Raw genomic sequence first — 17,322 nt, forward strand, 5'->3', positions numbered from 1 at the left:
ACTTTTTTATTTCCCATTTGTAATACTTTACATTTACTGACATTAAATTTCATCTGCCACAAATCTGCCCAAGCCTGTATGCTATCCAAGTCCTTCTATAATGATATAACGGATTCCAAATTATCTGCTAATCCACCTATCTTGGTATCATCTGCAAACTTAATCAACTTGTTAATTATATTCATATCTAAATCATTTATATGTATTAAAAATAGCAGCGGCCCTAGCACTGACCCCCTGGAACACCACTCTTATCATCGGCCAGTTCTGATGAGGTTCCTTGCACCATCACCCTCTGCTTCCTGTGTCTGAGTCAATTCTGCACCCGTCTAAGAACATCACCCTGAACTCCCACTTCTTTTAACTTGATGCCCAACCTCTCATGAGGCACCTTATCAAATGCTTTCTAAAAGTCCAGATAAATAATATCATAAGCTCCACATTGATCGTATCCTTTTGTTGCCTCCTCATAGAATTCCAGCATGTTAGTAAAACAGGACCTCCCTCTTCTAAACCCATGCTGACTGTTCAGAATAACTCCTGTCCTTGCCATGTGTTGCTCAATCTTATCCTTAATAATTCCTTCCACCAATTTTCCTGTGATGCATGTTAAGCTTACTGGCCTATAGTTGCTTGGATCTGCCCTGTCACCCTTTTTATATAATGGGATGATATTTGCCATTTTCTAGTCCTTCAGAATCTCTCCAGTGCGCATGTATATATGTACTCACTAGCCTCCTTAAGAACACAAGGATAAATATTATCTGGTCCTGGTGATTTGTTTGATTTCATCTTATTTAATCTGAGCAGCCCTTCTTCCTCTACAATTTCCAAATCCCTCAGTACCTCCTTAGTAGTCGCGTTTGGTATTCTTCAATAAGGGCGCATAAATAAAGGCAAGCTTCAAAAGGGCGACCTCAATTGGCCGCAGCGAATAAAGGTGCGTGTAAATAAAGGCAAGCTTCAAAAGGGCGGCCTCAATTGGGCACAGCGAATAAAGGCAAATGCAACAAAATTATTGCAAAATTTATTAGATAAAGGCAATGATTGAATGTATAAAAAGGCAAAAGCAAGAATATTAAAACATCCAATTAATTAATGCATGAACTTCTAACAAACTATTTCTAAAGCTCTCTATATTTCGTTGTTTTCTGCTCTTACTCATTGTTGTGTTACACTTGAAGCTGTAGATTATGTGCAATGCCACGTAAATATTCGAGATGTGGTCTATTAGCATAATCAAGGACAATTGATTTAATTCGCTCCGAAGTGTCTCTGTAGGTCTTCCTTGAACTAAATTATCTACGAACGCCTTTATTCGCCGCGCTCAATTGAGGCCGCCCTTTTGAAGCTCGCCTTTATTTACGCGGGCCTTTATTCGCCGCGCCCAATTGAGGTCGCCCTTCTTGAATAGAGCCCTCACGTTTACCTCTGGGAGGTTATCCACTTGCTCACTTGTAAACACCTCAGAAAAATGTAAGTTTAGGGCATCTGCTATTTCACTGTCTGTATCTTTTAATTCCCCTTTACTATTCCTGATGAACTTGGCCTCCTCCTTAACCGTTCTTTTACTACTTAAATACTGAAAGAATCTCTTGGGGTCTTCTTTTGCCTTATCTGCTATATTCCTCTCCAACTGTCTTTTAGCCTCCCTGTTATCCTTCTTAATGGTTGCCCTCATGTTCTCATACGCTCTATAATTCAGTCTTATATGCCTTATACAGCAATTTTTTCCTTTGCAACTTCTTTTTTAAATCTTTATTAATCCACCATGGAGTTTTTTTTAGTTTCCTATTAATTCTAAATTTAGGTATGTATCTGTCCTGCATTACATGTAACACATTTTTAAACCTGTTCCACTGCTCCTCGACTGTCTCCACATTTAAAAGCGTTTATTCCAGTGTATCCTACTTAGACTTTGTCACATCTGCTCAAAATTAGCCCTACCAAAGTTCAACTTAAGAGTTTTAGTCTTTGCATCTGCACTCCTACAAAACACTGAGAATTGTATTACATTATGGTCACTTAACCCTAGTGGTTCAATCACCTCTACATCCTCAATTCTATCCTGATTATTACAGAATACTAAATCCAGACAGGCTTCACCCCATGTTGGTGCTTTAACATGCTAAGTTAAAAAACAGTCACTGATTACTTCTAAAAACTCCTGCTCTTGTGCTCCTCCATCTACGAAAGGGGGGAGGCTGCTGTGAGAATGTGTGTGGCTTTACGCCAAGTTTAATTTTTAAACATCGTGATGTGAGCATGGAAATAGGTGTACACAACATTTTTGTGTGTACGCACCATTTATACATGAGGCCTCTGGACCTGTGTAATATATAAAAATATTACATTTTTCTTTATTACATTTGATAAAACACCTTAATATCATATGATTTTAAACTATATAGCTACTGAGCAAGCTTGCTTGCAAGTTTCTAATTCTTAATTGTTTTGGTAATGTTTTTAAACTGGTAATAAAGTCAAATAGTATAATTACATTTTGTTATGCAAACTACATTTGTTATGTAGTTTGGTTTACAGAATATAAAAACAAGTCTTAAAAACTAAATTACACTAGAGTTAACTGAAAAGATACTTTGGACAAATTCCATGTTTTACACATTATTTATTGATTTTGTTTTTAGAATCAGCTGAAGAAAATCTAAATGGAAGTGTTAAGAAGAGTGATGAGATAGACCAACAAGGCTTCAAGAATATCTTTGGATTTCCAACCTTTCCTATGGAGAACACAGAGGAAGGACATTTTTTTCGGATGATGCTGTATGCAGTGCAGAAATGGTTCAGTCTGTTTGGATGGCCAAAAGGTCCTCGTCCTATTTCTATTCCAGAGTCCCTTCGAAGGTAAGTATTTTTATTAAAATTTCTCATTTCCCAATAATAATGTCCTACTTTCTTTATGTGGAGAAACTTTTCAAGGGAAAGTATATTTCACTGTAATACTACTGATCAAAGACAGTTAAGTATAATTTTATGCAATAGCTTATCAGGTATTAGGGTGCTGCTTCATCATCATATATTCTGACAGCAGATATGTATGTTTTAGTCATCATCTATATATAAATAACAGTCTGTCTGACTGTTTGTATGTTTGTCCGCTTTTAATGAGAGAACTGCTTAATGGATTTAGATTTGCTTGAATTTGCTTGAACATTCCAGTTGATTTTGTTATTTCTCTCATTGTGATATGTATTATAGTTCGGATGCAGGAACGATATATTTGAGCTAATCCAAGTGTGACGATGCGGGTTTGGCTCCACGCTCCCATCGCTATTCGGGAGCCCTTAACCCAACACCGTCGATAATGTCACCAAGATGAGCTGACAAATAGGGACAAATCTCTCAAGGCCAGGGGATATTCCATAAAGTGCTTTTATTTAAAACAATAATCAAATCAAAAAGTGCAAAAGTTCAAAGTCAAAGTTCAATAAATAAATCCATAAAATCAAGTGTCCAGTGGGGTTAAAACCAACAATAAATCCTTTAAAACGCAAGGTTAATTTATGCAACAATTAAAACGCAGTCTCTTTCTCTCCGTTTACTCTCCAGCCCACCTCCGTCTCTTTCTCCCCGGCTCACCATTACTCGCGGCCAGCGGAGACCAACAACCACGAGCTCCTTCAGTTAACCTCCGTCACTGCCAGACCGCCGAGGTCAACTCTCCTCCCTCGATCCTTCGCACACCCACAGTCGCTCCTCAGATCCTTCGGGAGGGCACTTCTCCTGCTCACTCCACTCACTGGTACATTCAGTGGGACGAACTAGCCCCTAGAGCGCAACAGAATAACGCTCCTTTGCAGGACCCCAGCTCATGGCGTTTCCACCTTCCAGGTGGCCGGACCGTCACCACCTGACTGCTGTTTTCCGACCTCTTACTGCATCTGCTTTTCTCTCTCCATCAACCTTTCGCCTTTCTCTCTCTTCCTCTCCGATTTCCCTTATCTTTTTCCACCATTTATCCACTTATATATCTCCCTGCCTCTGTGGGCACAGTGTCTTAATTACACACCGCAGGAAGCCAATAAGGCAAACAAGAACGACCGCACCCACACGTTCAGGTGCGACTCGCTCCAATAACCTCATTAACTCCCCGTCGTCGTGCAATCGCGCCCACAGAGAACGAAACAGCTATACGGATTTTAAAATAAAAACCCTGACCTTGTTTTTCGGAAGCCGCTGATTCGCTATACCACACCAAGACAGAGGCTGTGGGCCGAGGGGAGGGGGAAGTGTGATGTCAGGAGTGGGGAGTTGTTCTACCTCTGTGTTTTGGAGCGTAACTTGCCACCGCTTAACTAGCGTTACCTTTTTGTTTATTGATTTTTAAAGTTTGTCCTATTTCTCTACGATGTCGGTGGAGCTGCATGTAACGTATAGTATTTAATATTATTGTAGGAGCCAAACACAAGTATATGACAAAAAATGATGCAGCCGATCACAAATTGTGCTCTCTCCTGTCCTTACACATGATATACGAGGTTAAAGTAATATCAAATACTGTAGATGTGTATTTATGTAGATCATGGCTTCTGTCAGATCAACAAGTGTTAGTACATCTGCTTATAGTTTTCTAATTTTAGAATACTGTTTAAGTAAGAAGCACACTCACAGAGGATCAGTGTTTGTACTCATCCTGCAGAGCTGAGTTGTGTTATGCAGTTCAGCTACCTAATCCCACCGTATCAGAATATGATATTATAACCAAGTGTTATTGGATTTTTTTAAATATTTCTTTATTTTTAGATAAATTGTTTTATAGTCTCTTATGTTTAGGATGCATTAGTTCCACTTTACTTTTGGTTTCAGTCCATGGAAATTGCTACTGTAATTCAATCATTAAAATGCAAGAGACTGATGCTATATATTTTGTTAGCACAGCTGGTGGGATGGAAGCAACTGTGACATCAATGGCCTTTAGAAAAATATGATCTTTTAGAAAAGCTAAAAGAGTGATTTTACTTTATTGAACAACACATTGCATAAAAAAATGAATTAAGACTAATTTAAACAGTCTGATTTATTTGATTAGGTAGTAGGTTAAATTGTACTCTGGTTACAGTTGTACCTTAAAGTAAGCTAGAATATCTGCTTAAACAGTTAAGTTCAAATCTCCACCATTTCCTGTCTAAAGAAATGATTCCTGTTTTCTATAGAACTATGAAGTGGATGAGACAAGAATACAGCTTTTGAATTAAAAGTACACAGAGAAATATTTGATGAAAAATAAACATGCATATTAATTTTAAAACCTCATCTAACTTGTGAATAATTTTGGAGGGTGCATATATAAATATACATATATACGGTATTTATACACACCTCACACTCATACACAGAAGCAAACCCATCCAATATTATAGCCTTCTTTACAACTCTGATGGCTAGCATTTAATAAGCAGATTATATGAGTTAAGGCATTTGAATATACAGACCACAGTAACACATTGAGTAATATTTGAACTTCATGACTGCCTACAATAGCCTGGTGACACAGTGGTTTATTCACCTTAGCGAGTCCTGGCTTTGAACCCAGAGTCAAGAATTGACTTTATGGTGTTTGTACACACTGCCTCAAGCTGCATGGATATTTCTTTAGAAACTTTGCTATACCTGACATTATAAACATATTTTAGGTTAATTAGTGACTTTAAATTGACCCAGTGTGATTTCAGTGTTATGCTCAGTGCAGCTGGGATAGGGTTACACACCTTGAGTAGAGTAAGACAAGTGGATAATGGAGAGATCAATAAATATGCACTAAAAGACACAATTTATACTTTTTAGGCTGTTCAGTAGCACCTCTTAATTAGTTATGTAATTGCTATAAGGCTCCTAGCCATTTTGGCTTTCTTGAATGACTAATTTTTACAGTACTGTCTCCCATTATTGCTTTCTTACATTTGGAGAAGGGTTTTTTTTAAGACTATTGAAAAGGTTACTTAGTTTTATTGAGGAACAGTCTATGTATTGTAACGATAACTTGAAACAAATAAAAGTTTGAAAATTTCAAAAAATATAAAAAATTATAACTTATCCATAAGTACTCTAAATGCTTTTTCCTTTGATGTAAGTAAATACTAGATCCTTATGAATAATTGTATATGTTGTTTTCATAATTTATGCATAAGCACTCAAAATGCTTTTTCCTTTGATGCAAGTGCATACTACTTACTAATGAATATTGTATCTGTTCTTTTAAGATGAATTCTATTATTCAATCAATTATTGAAAACTGCCCATCTTTCTTATGTGTTTTTAGTTTCCAAGTTTAGAAATAATTTTATTAATTATTTTAAAATTTTCTGCTGTAAGATCACATAACAGAAGTTTATACTAAAGGCTTTGTAATACCTGTATTTTTCAACTACAAAATGGAGTAAAGTGACATGGATAAATATGCCTGATTTCACATATTTCTTATGTTGAAGTTTTAATGTGTATGAGCAATAACTAATCTTGTTCTTCTGGGAGTTATATTTAGTTGTGTGTACAAGGCTTTAGCAAAACTAATACTTCTCCTTCTTCTCTCTATTGTCCTATTTTACTAATGGCAAATTAGTTTCCAAAGGTTACTTCAACATACTTATTTTTTAAAGCTCAAATTCAAGTTTATGAATAATAGGAAGGGGTCTCTTTTACATTTGTTCTGTCAAAGAAAGTTTAATGTGTTTAACAATGACTCTCAGCTTAGCTGGAAATAAGAAGCTATACAAGATTGTTGCAGTATGGGCCCACTACCCAACTACTGTACATTGTTTGTAGCCCTGAAAACAAAGACACAACATTTGACAAAAATGTTATTGTATAAAGACACAATCAAGATTAGTACAAAAAAGAATAATAAGAATAACTCAGTATCCCTACTAGTAACATAATTTAAAATGCTTATACTCTAGTAATAAAAGAGTTCTTAAGCCGATTGCTCTTTATCTTTGGGAACCTAAATCTGCAGACTGATGGCAGCATCTAGAACTCAAAGAAAACAGGATGGCTACTGTCTGACAGAATTGAGTTGGCTTTCTTTCTAACCTGTTTGCAGTAAATTTCAGTGAAAGAGGTTTGCTGTGAACCAATAATTTTATTGCTCATTTTTTATAATGTTGTTAAGATGGTTTATATTCTTATTGCTCAGGGTGCCAAACCAACAGGTAAAAGCAAATGTAACAATGGATTCAATAAAGGATTTATAAAAATGTGTCATTATGGTTTTGTCCACTTAAAAACAAATGAGTTTCCTAAGAAAGAAAAGTCATGACTGCCCCTTTTTACAAATTTGCTCTGTGTTAAGATCAAAGTTTAGTTTGTTACCATCTCTACTGTCTTCCCTTTAATTAAAGATGAGACATTGGATGGTGGAGAGCACCTGAAATCTACCACCATATCTTTTGTCTTAGAAATATTTTGTTGTAAATTAGAGTGATCACACCATTGTACAAACTCATTGACAATAGGTCTGTGGCTGTCTTCCTTATTTTGTAATAGTAGGGTATTGTACCGTGTTAGCCATTATGGAGGTAATGTGAAGTCAAGCAAAATTACACATTTTATAAAGAGACAACTTAGGTGACTCAAAAGTTTGCAGATTGTATTCTGTTCAGTTAACCAATAAAATGTGTCATTTTGGTTGACTTCACATTGCTTCCTTATCTTGTAAAAGACTCCCAATGCAGAGTCATCTGAAATTTTCAGGATATGTCTGTCTTTGTGTTAACTCCTGAAGTCATTTTTATATAAGATAAACAAAAGTGAAGATAGACAGTGTTGTTGTAGGGTACCAACAGATGTTCTTAGGCTATGAGAGAAACACCCATTGATACTAACTCTTTGTGTTCTGTTTATTATAAAGTCAAGAATCCAACTCACCAAGTTAGAGTACAAACAGAGTTGATCAGCTTGTCAAGTACAATGTGGGGCTGAATTGTGTTAAAAGCTGACAAAAAGTCTATAAGCAGCAATCTTGTGTGGTTTTTTGATCCCTCCAAGTGCTTATACAGTAAATTCAAAAATGTTGCTGTGGCATCCTCTATATGCCTCTTTGCTCTGTATGCAGATTAGTCAGGGCCCAAAACCGCCCAGTTTTGTTAAGTGGTTGTCTCTTAATTAACTTCTCAAAAGATTTCACGATATGAGAAGTTAATGCCACTGGTCTAAAGATCCAGTTACTTTTAAGTAGGGGACATATCCAAAACATTCGGTTGATGATGTTGAAATACAAGTACAGTCTAATCCAAGATATTTCTGTCAGTGTGGGGTGAACTGTATGAAATATATAATCTGATACATATACTCTTTTTATTATGGTGTTTTAAACTGAATTCAATTAACTCCATTCTCAACCTTTTGCTATCTTTGTAGCCCAGTTAATACTAATGCAATATTCCTTTCTGACCATTCTTTGATCTTATTAACAGTTTTTCACATATATAAAGTACATTTTATAACTTCTTAATGTAAAATAGCAGAAATTACAAAAATTATGTTTTTATAATGATTTAATTTTACAGTAGCATTTACAGTAAGGATTAATCCTACGAACTGTTTAAGTGTGTTGGAAAATGAATGAAGGAAAAAATGAATATACATCACGTACATACACATTGTGCTGATTGTGTCAGGTGCATTATTTGCCACTGCTGTCCTAAATAATTGAGTTTCTGCTTAAAGAAGAGTAAATCATGACCAAGAACATGGTACTGCATTAATGAAGTCCAGGGCATATATTATGACATTGATGAATCTTTTAGAAGTGAGTTAGACCAAGCTATCAAACCTTATTAAATTCCACTTTATTCCTAATATTAAAAATGTGGAGAAACAGTCTTATTCTTTGTTATGTACTGTAGCACCAATAACAGTGTAAATTGATGGACTAATTATGAAAATTAACTTAAATAATCATCATCTGATGCAATGCAGACTGTGTAGACTGATATTCTTTCACAGGTGCCTATACGTTCAGTGTTTTCTACTTTAGATTTCTACTGTCTTAATGCCTTACTCTAAATATATTAAAATAAATATGATGTTGCATTTAAAATAATATATGATTTCATGTTTTATTAGAATCTGATGAAGGCAAGTAAATTTTATAAATGGTTCTTGTGGCAGACGGCCAGCACACTTACCTGGCAGGGATGCTGTCATAATGGAATGACTGGGGAAAAGAGCTTGCATAGGGTGTTATCTCCCCTGGAGTGCTAGATAACAGCCCCCTTGGGTAGCTACAACAGCCCGGATTCCCACAGGGCATGCTGGGACTTTGAATTTGTGGGCTTGGCCCTGTTGGGTTCTGGGGTGCTACAGAGACTAGGGAACCCTACTTTGCTGGGCTTCTGCCTCTCCTGGAAGTGCTTCTTGAACATGCTACCTGGCCACCAGAAGTACTCCTGGGTGTCACATAAAATAAGCCCACTGCCACAGTTCCAGGAGCCAGAGTTGAAGGAAGAAGATGAAGCTTAATGGGAGGAGTGGAGGCAGAGAGAGAGGGACAGAGGAGAAGAAGAAAAAGGGAGAACAAAAAGGGTATTGTTGTGTGCTGCTTTTATTGTACTGCCTTTTGGTGATGGAAAACTATTAGGAAGAGTTTCCCACAGCCAAAATGAAAAGCCTTTGTTAGCAGAGACTTGTGGCTGTGTCAGTCTGTGTTGGGTGTTGGGGATCTGGAGGGTCCCCTTCACGCCACATTCTATAATAAAGAAGGATTTAAATTTTCATACTTTTGCCACTCACAAATATGTAATATTCGATCATTTTCCTTAATAAATAAATGACCAAATATAATATTTTTGTTGCATTTGTTTAACTGGTTTCTCTTTATCTACTTTTAGGACTTGAGTGAAAATCTTATGATGTTTTAGGTCATATTTATGCAGAAATATAGAAAATTCTAAAGGGTTCACAAACCTTCAAGCACAACTGTATATTATTTCAAATGTCTGGGGTGAGGGCAAACATGATGGAAGGAAGTATTACATAGTGTGACAGGTATAGGTAAAAAGGAGCCTGTATCGCACCTCTTGGCTCACCTTAGCAAAATTATAAAGAGTGTACTAGAATATATACTGATACTGTAATACTAATAAATCTAAGGAACACAGTGAATGTTATTTCAAGTTCAGAAAAGACATGAACAAGTACATTTTGTGTTATTTAGGTTCCTTCTCATAATCTGTTATTTGGATTTATATAAAACCAAAATAAAATTTTTGTTTAAAATAAAGCAGTTATACAGTAATTTTCAGATTAAAACCTCTTTTTTTACTTTTAATTTTCAGTGGTGTATGCAAAAATCAGTCATCGGGTTCATCAGTTCGAAAGTCTTCATTTCGTTCAAGTCGAGGAAAAGAAGCTAACACTGTTTATGACATGCTGTTCCATCTGAGTGGCCAAGTGTTACAAGGAATTACTACAACACAAGCATTGCCCACTGACCATACAAAGCGAGTTCTTCAGCTTCACTGGCAGCACTCCAGCCTAATCACCTTTTTAAAGTAAGGCTAGGCTGTGTTTTTATTATTAATATTTATTTAACTTATTATAATTGGTGCCACAGTGTGGTATCATAACACCTTGTTGCTTCCTTACAGCTTCAGAGACTTGATTTGGGTACCTGTTCTGATTCAAAATTCTGTGAAGTTGTTACATTCTGAATGTATCTCTTTGGGTTCTCTTATGGCACTCTGCTTTGCTACAGCACCCCCCAAATGTATATACATGTTATGATATTTGTCAACTCTGAATTCACTTGGCATGATGTGCATATGTATGATCCGGAATTGGAATAAGCAGGTTTGACAATGTCGTGTTATTTTTTTTTTTATAATTTATACTTTAAAGAAACATTTTAAATAGTGAAGTCAGAGAACTGCTTGCATTATTAGAGCTTACTCATCATATTGTAGTTGTTATTATTTATAAGAAAGTAGCCAGTTTTTTAGCTGGAATTTCATGTTGCAAATTTTTATTAATCTTGAGATGACTTTAATTTAAATATTAAGACATGTTCATGGCAGATGCTTTTTCCTTAATGAACTTAAACTATTTTGAATTAATTTGACTCTATTTTTTATGTAATATTTTACTAATACATTGGTTATAGTCATACAGTACCAGTCAAAACATTTCCATTTTTTGTGGCATTTAAAATAAAAGTATTATCTAGGAAATGTGGAAGCTTAAATAAAATTTTAATATTGAGCATTATCAGGTACAAATTGATAATTTGAGAAATTTTACTTTCATACAACCTAATCAATCTACTTGACCTTTTGAAATGCAAATCAAAAATGTGTTATAACCAGTATTAGCCTCTGAAGATGCACCACCCATTATATAGAATCCTTTTTTATCACTGCCCAACTTTATACTCTGAATTCTTTCTCTGAAATCATTGTTAATGTGGACATGCGGGTGAATGTAACTAATATAGATGAACAGGGATCACTGAATTATTTTTATTGTTAATACTTTTATGTTAAAGGAATATCATTACTTCATCTTTATAAATGTATAGGGATTTTATGGCAAATATTAATTTTGTGATTTCTTGTCATGACCGTCTGCTCACATTACTCTTCTGCTCTCTATAATAAAGGAATGTGCTGTCAGAGTCACAAATTTCCTCAAAATCATACTGTACAAACAACATAACAAATTAACAACGTATATTTCAAATGCTCAGCAATGATGCTCATGTGGATTCGTAGATAATGATTTTCAAATGTTATAATGTTCATTTTGGTTGTTTACTATATATAAAATTGACTCCCAATAACAGCAATCTTCAAAATTACACAGTGTTGTAAACTGAAACCAACTTAATGGAATGGAGCACACATTACAGCTAAAAGTAGAACCTTCCATGTTTCAAACCCACATTTTCCCTCACAGGGTTTAAGGAACTTTAGCCTACCCTAAGAGAAACAATGCAAAACAGGATGGAGGTACTGCCTATCCCAAAGGACATATATGCACAATCTCAGTTATTTTCAAGATGTCTTTGTACAGTGGGAGCAATTTTAAACATGGGGAGAACATGAAAACTTCACATTAAAGGCAACTTACTAGGGCCTGAAGTTGGTTTAACACTAGAATTACCAGAGCCTACGAAAAAACTCGTAATTCCGTCCCACCTTAAACTGCTTCTTAAATCCCTTCACACCTCTCCGCCAGCGTCCTTTGTTCTCTAAATGTGCTGATAAAGAGAAGCTAGGAGCAGCCGGCTATTCCATCCCCCACCAATTTAGAACGTGCACGAACTTCTCTCAGCTCATGCCTTGATTGAGTATCTGGGAGTGAAGTGGAGTTTTAGAGTGGAAATAATAGATCGTTGTTTGGAACACACGCATTTCATGTCTGTTCCGTTTCTACAGTAATCTGTGTCAACACATTGTTAAAACAGAAACTTTTTTTATATTCTAGTACTAGATGACAAAATGTAGGCATAAACTATATAATGTATGAAGCCTGAAGTCCAAATAGCAAAGAAACATTTTCACAAGAATAACACAATTGCACTTTTATTCAAACATATAACTGCAGAAAGAAAAGCCGCCTTAACATGCGACATTGACACCAGTTTACTATAACTGACTCCGTGGTTCAATAGATACAGCCCCCGCTTGGGAATCAAGGGGTCACGGGTTCGATCCTGCGCCCCTCCCTTTGAGAAGTAAACTGTTCTTAGTCTTACTGTTTTAGAATAAAAACACACATTTGATTTCAGTCTGTAACAGCCGGTGCAATTTATGATCTTTGTAAAGGTTAGCTTTTTTTTTATTCACTTTTCACTCTCTCAGTCGCGTTCAGAATCAATCCATACAACCCCATCTGACACGGCTGTTTTCACTAAAGACGCTATAGCTCTGCAGTGTACCACGATGCATACTAACGCCCCGGTTCTGACACACAAACGCTGGCGAAGCTGCCTTCTTCGTATCTCACCGTCACTTGCTTTTCTTTTTATTCAGTTTTATTGAGTGTTCCTGCCAGTCCCCGCATGTTGCTGTATGCTTTTCTTTTGCACCCAGGACATGCAGAAGAAAGAATGGTAAAGACCAGTAACTTCGGCGCTATATGCAATCATCAGACACTCCCCATCTGCCCGTGTCGTTCAAACACAGGAACATATATTGGTGTAAAAGTATAACAAAAGTGCACTTTTATTCAAGTGCACTTTTTCCATCGCCTTTTCCTGTAAGAAGCAGTGTACACACTTCTCTCTATGCTGTGGTTTCTATTACACACCTGAAAGAAAGACAATATATGTGAAAATATAATCGCACTAATGCAATATTATTTGAAAGCGAACAGCGTCAGATCGGGTGTGAATTTATGCAGGAACTGGAAATTCTCTGATGCGGACCTTCCCCAGGGAAGAAAGTACAGTGTCAGGTGCTCATTCAGTGTAATAGAAACCATAGCACAGAGAGGTGTGTACACGGCAACAAGTACACGTGTCGTAAATGTAGGAAGGACGGTCCTTGGGTGTGTGGGAACTGTTAATATTTGAATGTGATGATTTTATATAGCACGGAATGAAAATCTTCACTTCTTAGCATTGCACCATGCAAGATGTCGTATCAATCGCCTACTGTATCTTGCTTTCTTTTTTCTTCGGTTATACAGGTAGTTTTGAATAAAAGTGCACTTGTTTTGTTTGCGAAATGAAGTGTCTGCGTGCACTTTTCGTGGCATTACACGTGTATTTTTTGAGCATGCCCGTTTGAGCAGTATAAAAGTATTGAAAAGTATAACAAAACAACGGGCAGATGGGGAGTGTCTGATGATTGCATATAGCGCCGAACTTACTGCTCTTTACTATTCTCTCCTCTGCGTGCCCTGGAGTACAAAAGAAACAGAATACAGACGCTATAGCTCTGTGCTGTACCACGATGCATACTAACGCCCCCACCGGTTCTGACACACAGACGCTGGCGAAGCTGCCTTCTTCGTATCTCACCGTCACTTGATTTTCTTTTTATTCAGTTTTATTGAGTGTTCCTGCCAGTCCCCGCATGTTGCTGTATGCTGGATATGTTCATATGTATTGTCTCTTTCTTTCAGGTGTGTAATAGAAACCACAGCATAGAGAGAAGTGTGTACACTGCTTCTTACAGGAAAAGGCGATGGAAAAAGTGCACTTGAATAAAAGTGCACTTTTGTTATACTTTTACACCAATATATGTTGGTGGCACTGGCAGGAACACTCAATAAAACTGAATAAAAAGAAAAGCAAGTGACGGTGAGATACTAAGAAGGCAGCTTCAGCTTTGTGTGTCAGAACCGGTTGGAGCGTTAGTATGCATCGTGGTACACTGCAAAGCTATAGCGTCTTTAGTGAAAACAGCCGTGTCAGATGGGGTTGTATGGATTGATTCTGAAGCGACTGAGAGAGTGAAAAGTGAATAAAAAAAAAGCTAACCTTTACAAAGATCATAAATTGCACCGGCTGTTACAGACTGAAATCAAATGTATGTTTTTATTCTAAAACAGTAAGACTAAGAACAGTTTACTTCTCAAAAGGGAGGGGCGCAGGATCGAACCCGTGACCCCTTGATTCCCAAGCGGGGGCTGTATTTATTGAACCACGGAGTCAGTTGTAGTAAACTGGTGTCAATGTCGCATGTTAAGGCGGCTTTTTCTTTCTGCAGTTATATGTTTGAATAAAGTGCAATTGTGTTATTCTTGTGAAAATGTTTCTTTGCTATTTGGACTTCAGGCTTCATACATTATATAGTTTATGCCTACATTTTGTCATCTAGTACTAGAATATAAAAAAAGTTTCTGTTTTAACAATGTGTTGACACAGATTACTGTAGAAACGGAACAGACATGAAATGCGTGTGTTCCAAACAACGATCTATTATTTCCACTCTAAAACTCCACTTCACTCCCAGATACTCAATCAAGGCATGAGCTGAGAGAAGTTCGTGCACGTTCTAAATTGGTGGGGGGATGGAATAGCCGGCTGCTCCTAGCTTCTCTTTATCAGCACATTTAGAAGACAAAGGGCGCTGGCGGAGAGGTGTGAAGGGATTTAAGAAGCAGTTTAAGGTGGGACGGAATTACGAGTTTTTTCGTAGGCTCTGGTAATTCTAGTGTTAAGGCATGCAAGGTGACTACAGAACCCTCTGCTCAGCCACGCTGCCCATTTTAAGTATATATTTTAATGTCAATATTATTGTTTTTATCTCAGACATTCTAGTGGTTATACTTATAGTAAGAAAAAAATTGAAGCAAAATTTCAGAAAAAAAAAATTGCCATATGGATAAAAATTGTATTATTGTCATGGTCTAATTATGCTTTTGATATATGACCCATGCTATGTGTCTCTGCGGTTTCATTACCTCTTATATTTGCTGAGTCTGTTTTTTTCATCTTATGTTATTGCTACAGTGGTACTCTTCAATATTTCTAAAAATATTCTCCAAAGGTAGTTACTCATTTTATTAAAATCATATCAAAAGATAAAGTTATTTGAATAAAAAAGCAATCAGCACAGTAATCTTGAAATTTCTTTTTTCATTATTATAATGGAATACATTTTATGCAGATAAAAGACAGCTTGATATGTAATCTTCTTTTAGATATTCAGTGAATTTGCTTTTCATATCAGTTTTATTCTAATGAGAAGAAAGAAATAACATATCTATTATCCCCTAAATGGTTTGGAAAATGATTATAAATACAGTTTCATCCCAAATCAATAGAGATTTGACATCTGAAAAAAAAGAAATGACTAAATCAGCTACCCTAACAAATGAACAATTGAAAACACTGCACAACAAAGTTTTTGCTTCTTAAAGACTGTTGGGTGTTTCATATAGATTTTTGGGTACTGATCACGAATATCACATCAAAATGTACCCATCACGTACTGTTTCAGTTTTGCCATAATTTTTTCTTATATTTGTATCCAAACATTTTCGCTTCTGTAAGTGACTTATCAACAACAGTTTGTGCAGCCTGGGCATGTCCAGGCATGGAATCAGACCAGGTTGGAAGCTGTTCTGTGGAAGTTGACATCCTGGGCATGCCTGGCACGTCTGAACGAGCTTGACGCTGTCTCAGCATGCTATAAAGTTGGCTTGCATACACCGATCCTGCTCATTTGGTTAATATAGATAGTCAGTGTGTATATATAGTATTAATATAGTAAAGTATAGTATCTGTAGCAATATGACAGTAAGTAAGCTTGATGCTATAGATGTTTTGGTTTCGGGTGATATATCTCATCAATGTCATAACAGCCATGATACATTCTGCTATATCTGTGGCAAATGTACACTTGCGCCTCAGAGACGTTAGATGACTGCTCTTGTGAAGAAGTTAATCATCTGTATTTCGACTGCAAAACTGGTGCTCAAGACAAAGAATAAGTGCCTCACATTTGGTGTGCGACATGTGCTGTCAGTCTGAGAGACTGGCTCAGAGTCACTCGAAATACGATGCCGTATGCTGTTCCGATGATATGATGAGAACAGAAAGACCATGTAACAGACTGTTACTTCTGTTTGACTAATGTGTCTGGTTTCTCTGCCAAAAACAAGAAGTCAATTGAATATCCTAATCCGCCTTCGGCAATGAGACCCGTGCCACATGACGACAGTCTTCCAATTCTGAAACCACCAGAGGATTGGACCTTAGACGAACTAGATGAAGAAACTGCAATGCAGGGTACTGACAGTGACACCTAGATTTTGAACCGTGCTCATCAGGCGATCCACATTTGATAACACAGTCTGAACTGAACGATTTGGTCAGAGATTTGTGTCTGTCAAAAGCAAAAGCCAAGCTGCTGGGTTTAAGGCTGCAGGAATGGTGTTTGCTGTCACCAGGTATGAATATTTCTGTGTTTCAAGGATGACATCATGATATATCCAAATTTTTTGCACAAATGTCTGCTTCTGTTGTGACACTGAAGGATTGTTCTCGGCCTTGGGTTGTGATCACAACCCAGAAGAGTGCTATCTCTTCATTGATTCGTTAATATTATGCCTGAAAGCTGTTCTGCTACACAATGGCAACTTTTATCCTTCAGTATCTGTTGGCTATGCAGCACACATGAGAATATGGAACTGTTGCTGAAGCACGTCCAGTATAGCAGGTACAACTGGAATATCTGTGGAGATCTTAAAGTTGTTGCGGAGTTACTAGGACTGCCGCTCGGCTATACAAAGTACTGTTGTTTCATCTGTGAATGGGACAGCCGTGCCAAAGAGTCACACTATTCTCGACAGAACTGGACACTCCGTAAAAAGTTAGTTCCAGGACAGAAAAATGTGGCACATGAATCGCTT

The 17,322-nt window shown here is 36.8% G+C and overlaps 1 protein-coding gene across 1 annotated transcript in view; it reads left to right on the top strand.

Moving 5' to 3' along the window:
• LOC120524451 (cilia- and flagella-associated protein 47-like) overlaps positions 1-17,322 on the top strand; it is a 644,864-nt gene that overhangs the window by 164,067 nt on the left and 463,475 nt on the right. The window contains exons 33-34 of the mRNA XM_039746304.1: positions 2,649-2,865; positions 10,296-10,511. Coding sequence (XP_039602238.1) covers positions 2,649-2,865; positions 10,296-10,511 — 433 coding nt within the window. The remainder of the gene's footprint in view (positions 1-2,648; positions 2,866-10,295; positions 10,512-17,322) is intronic.

Source organism: Polypterus senegalus, chromosome 2, assembly GCF_016835505.1.
Source record: "Polypterus senegalus isolate Bchr_013 chromosome 2, ASM1683550v1, whole genome shotgun sequence".
Taxonomy (NCBI): Eukaryota; Metazoa; Chordata; class Cladistia; order Polypteriformes; family Polypteridae; genus Polypterus; species Polypterus senegalus.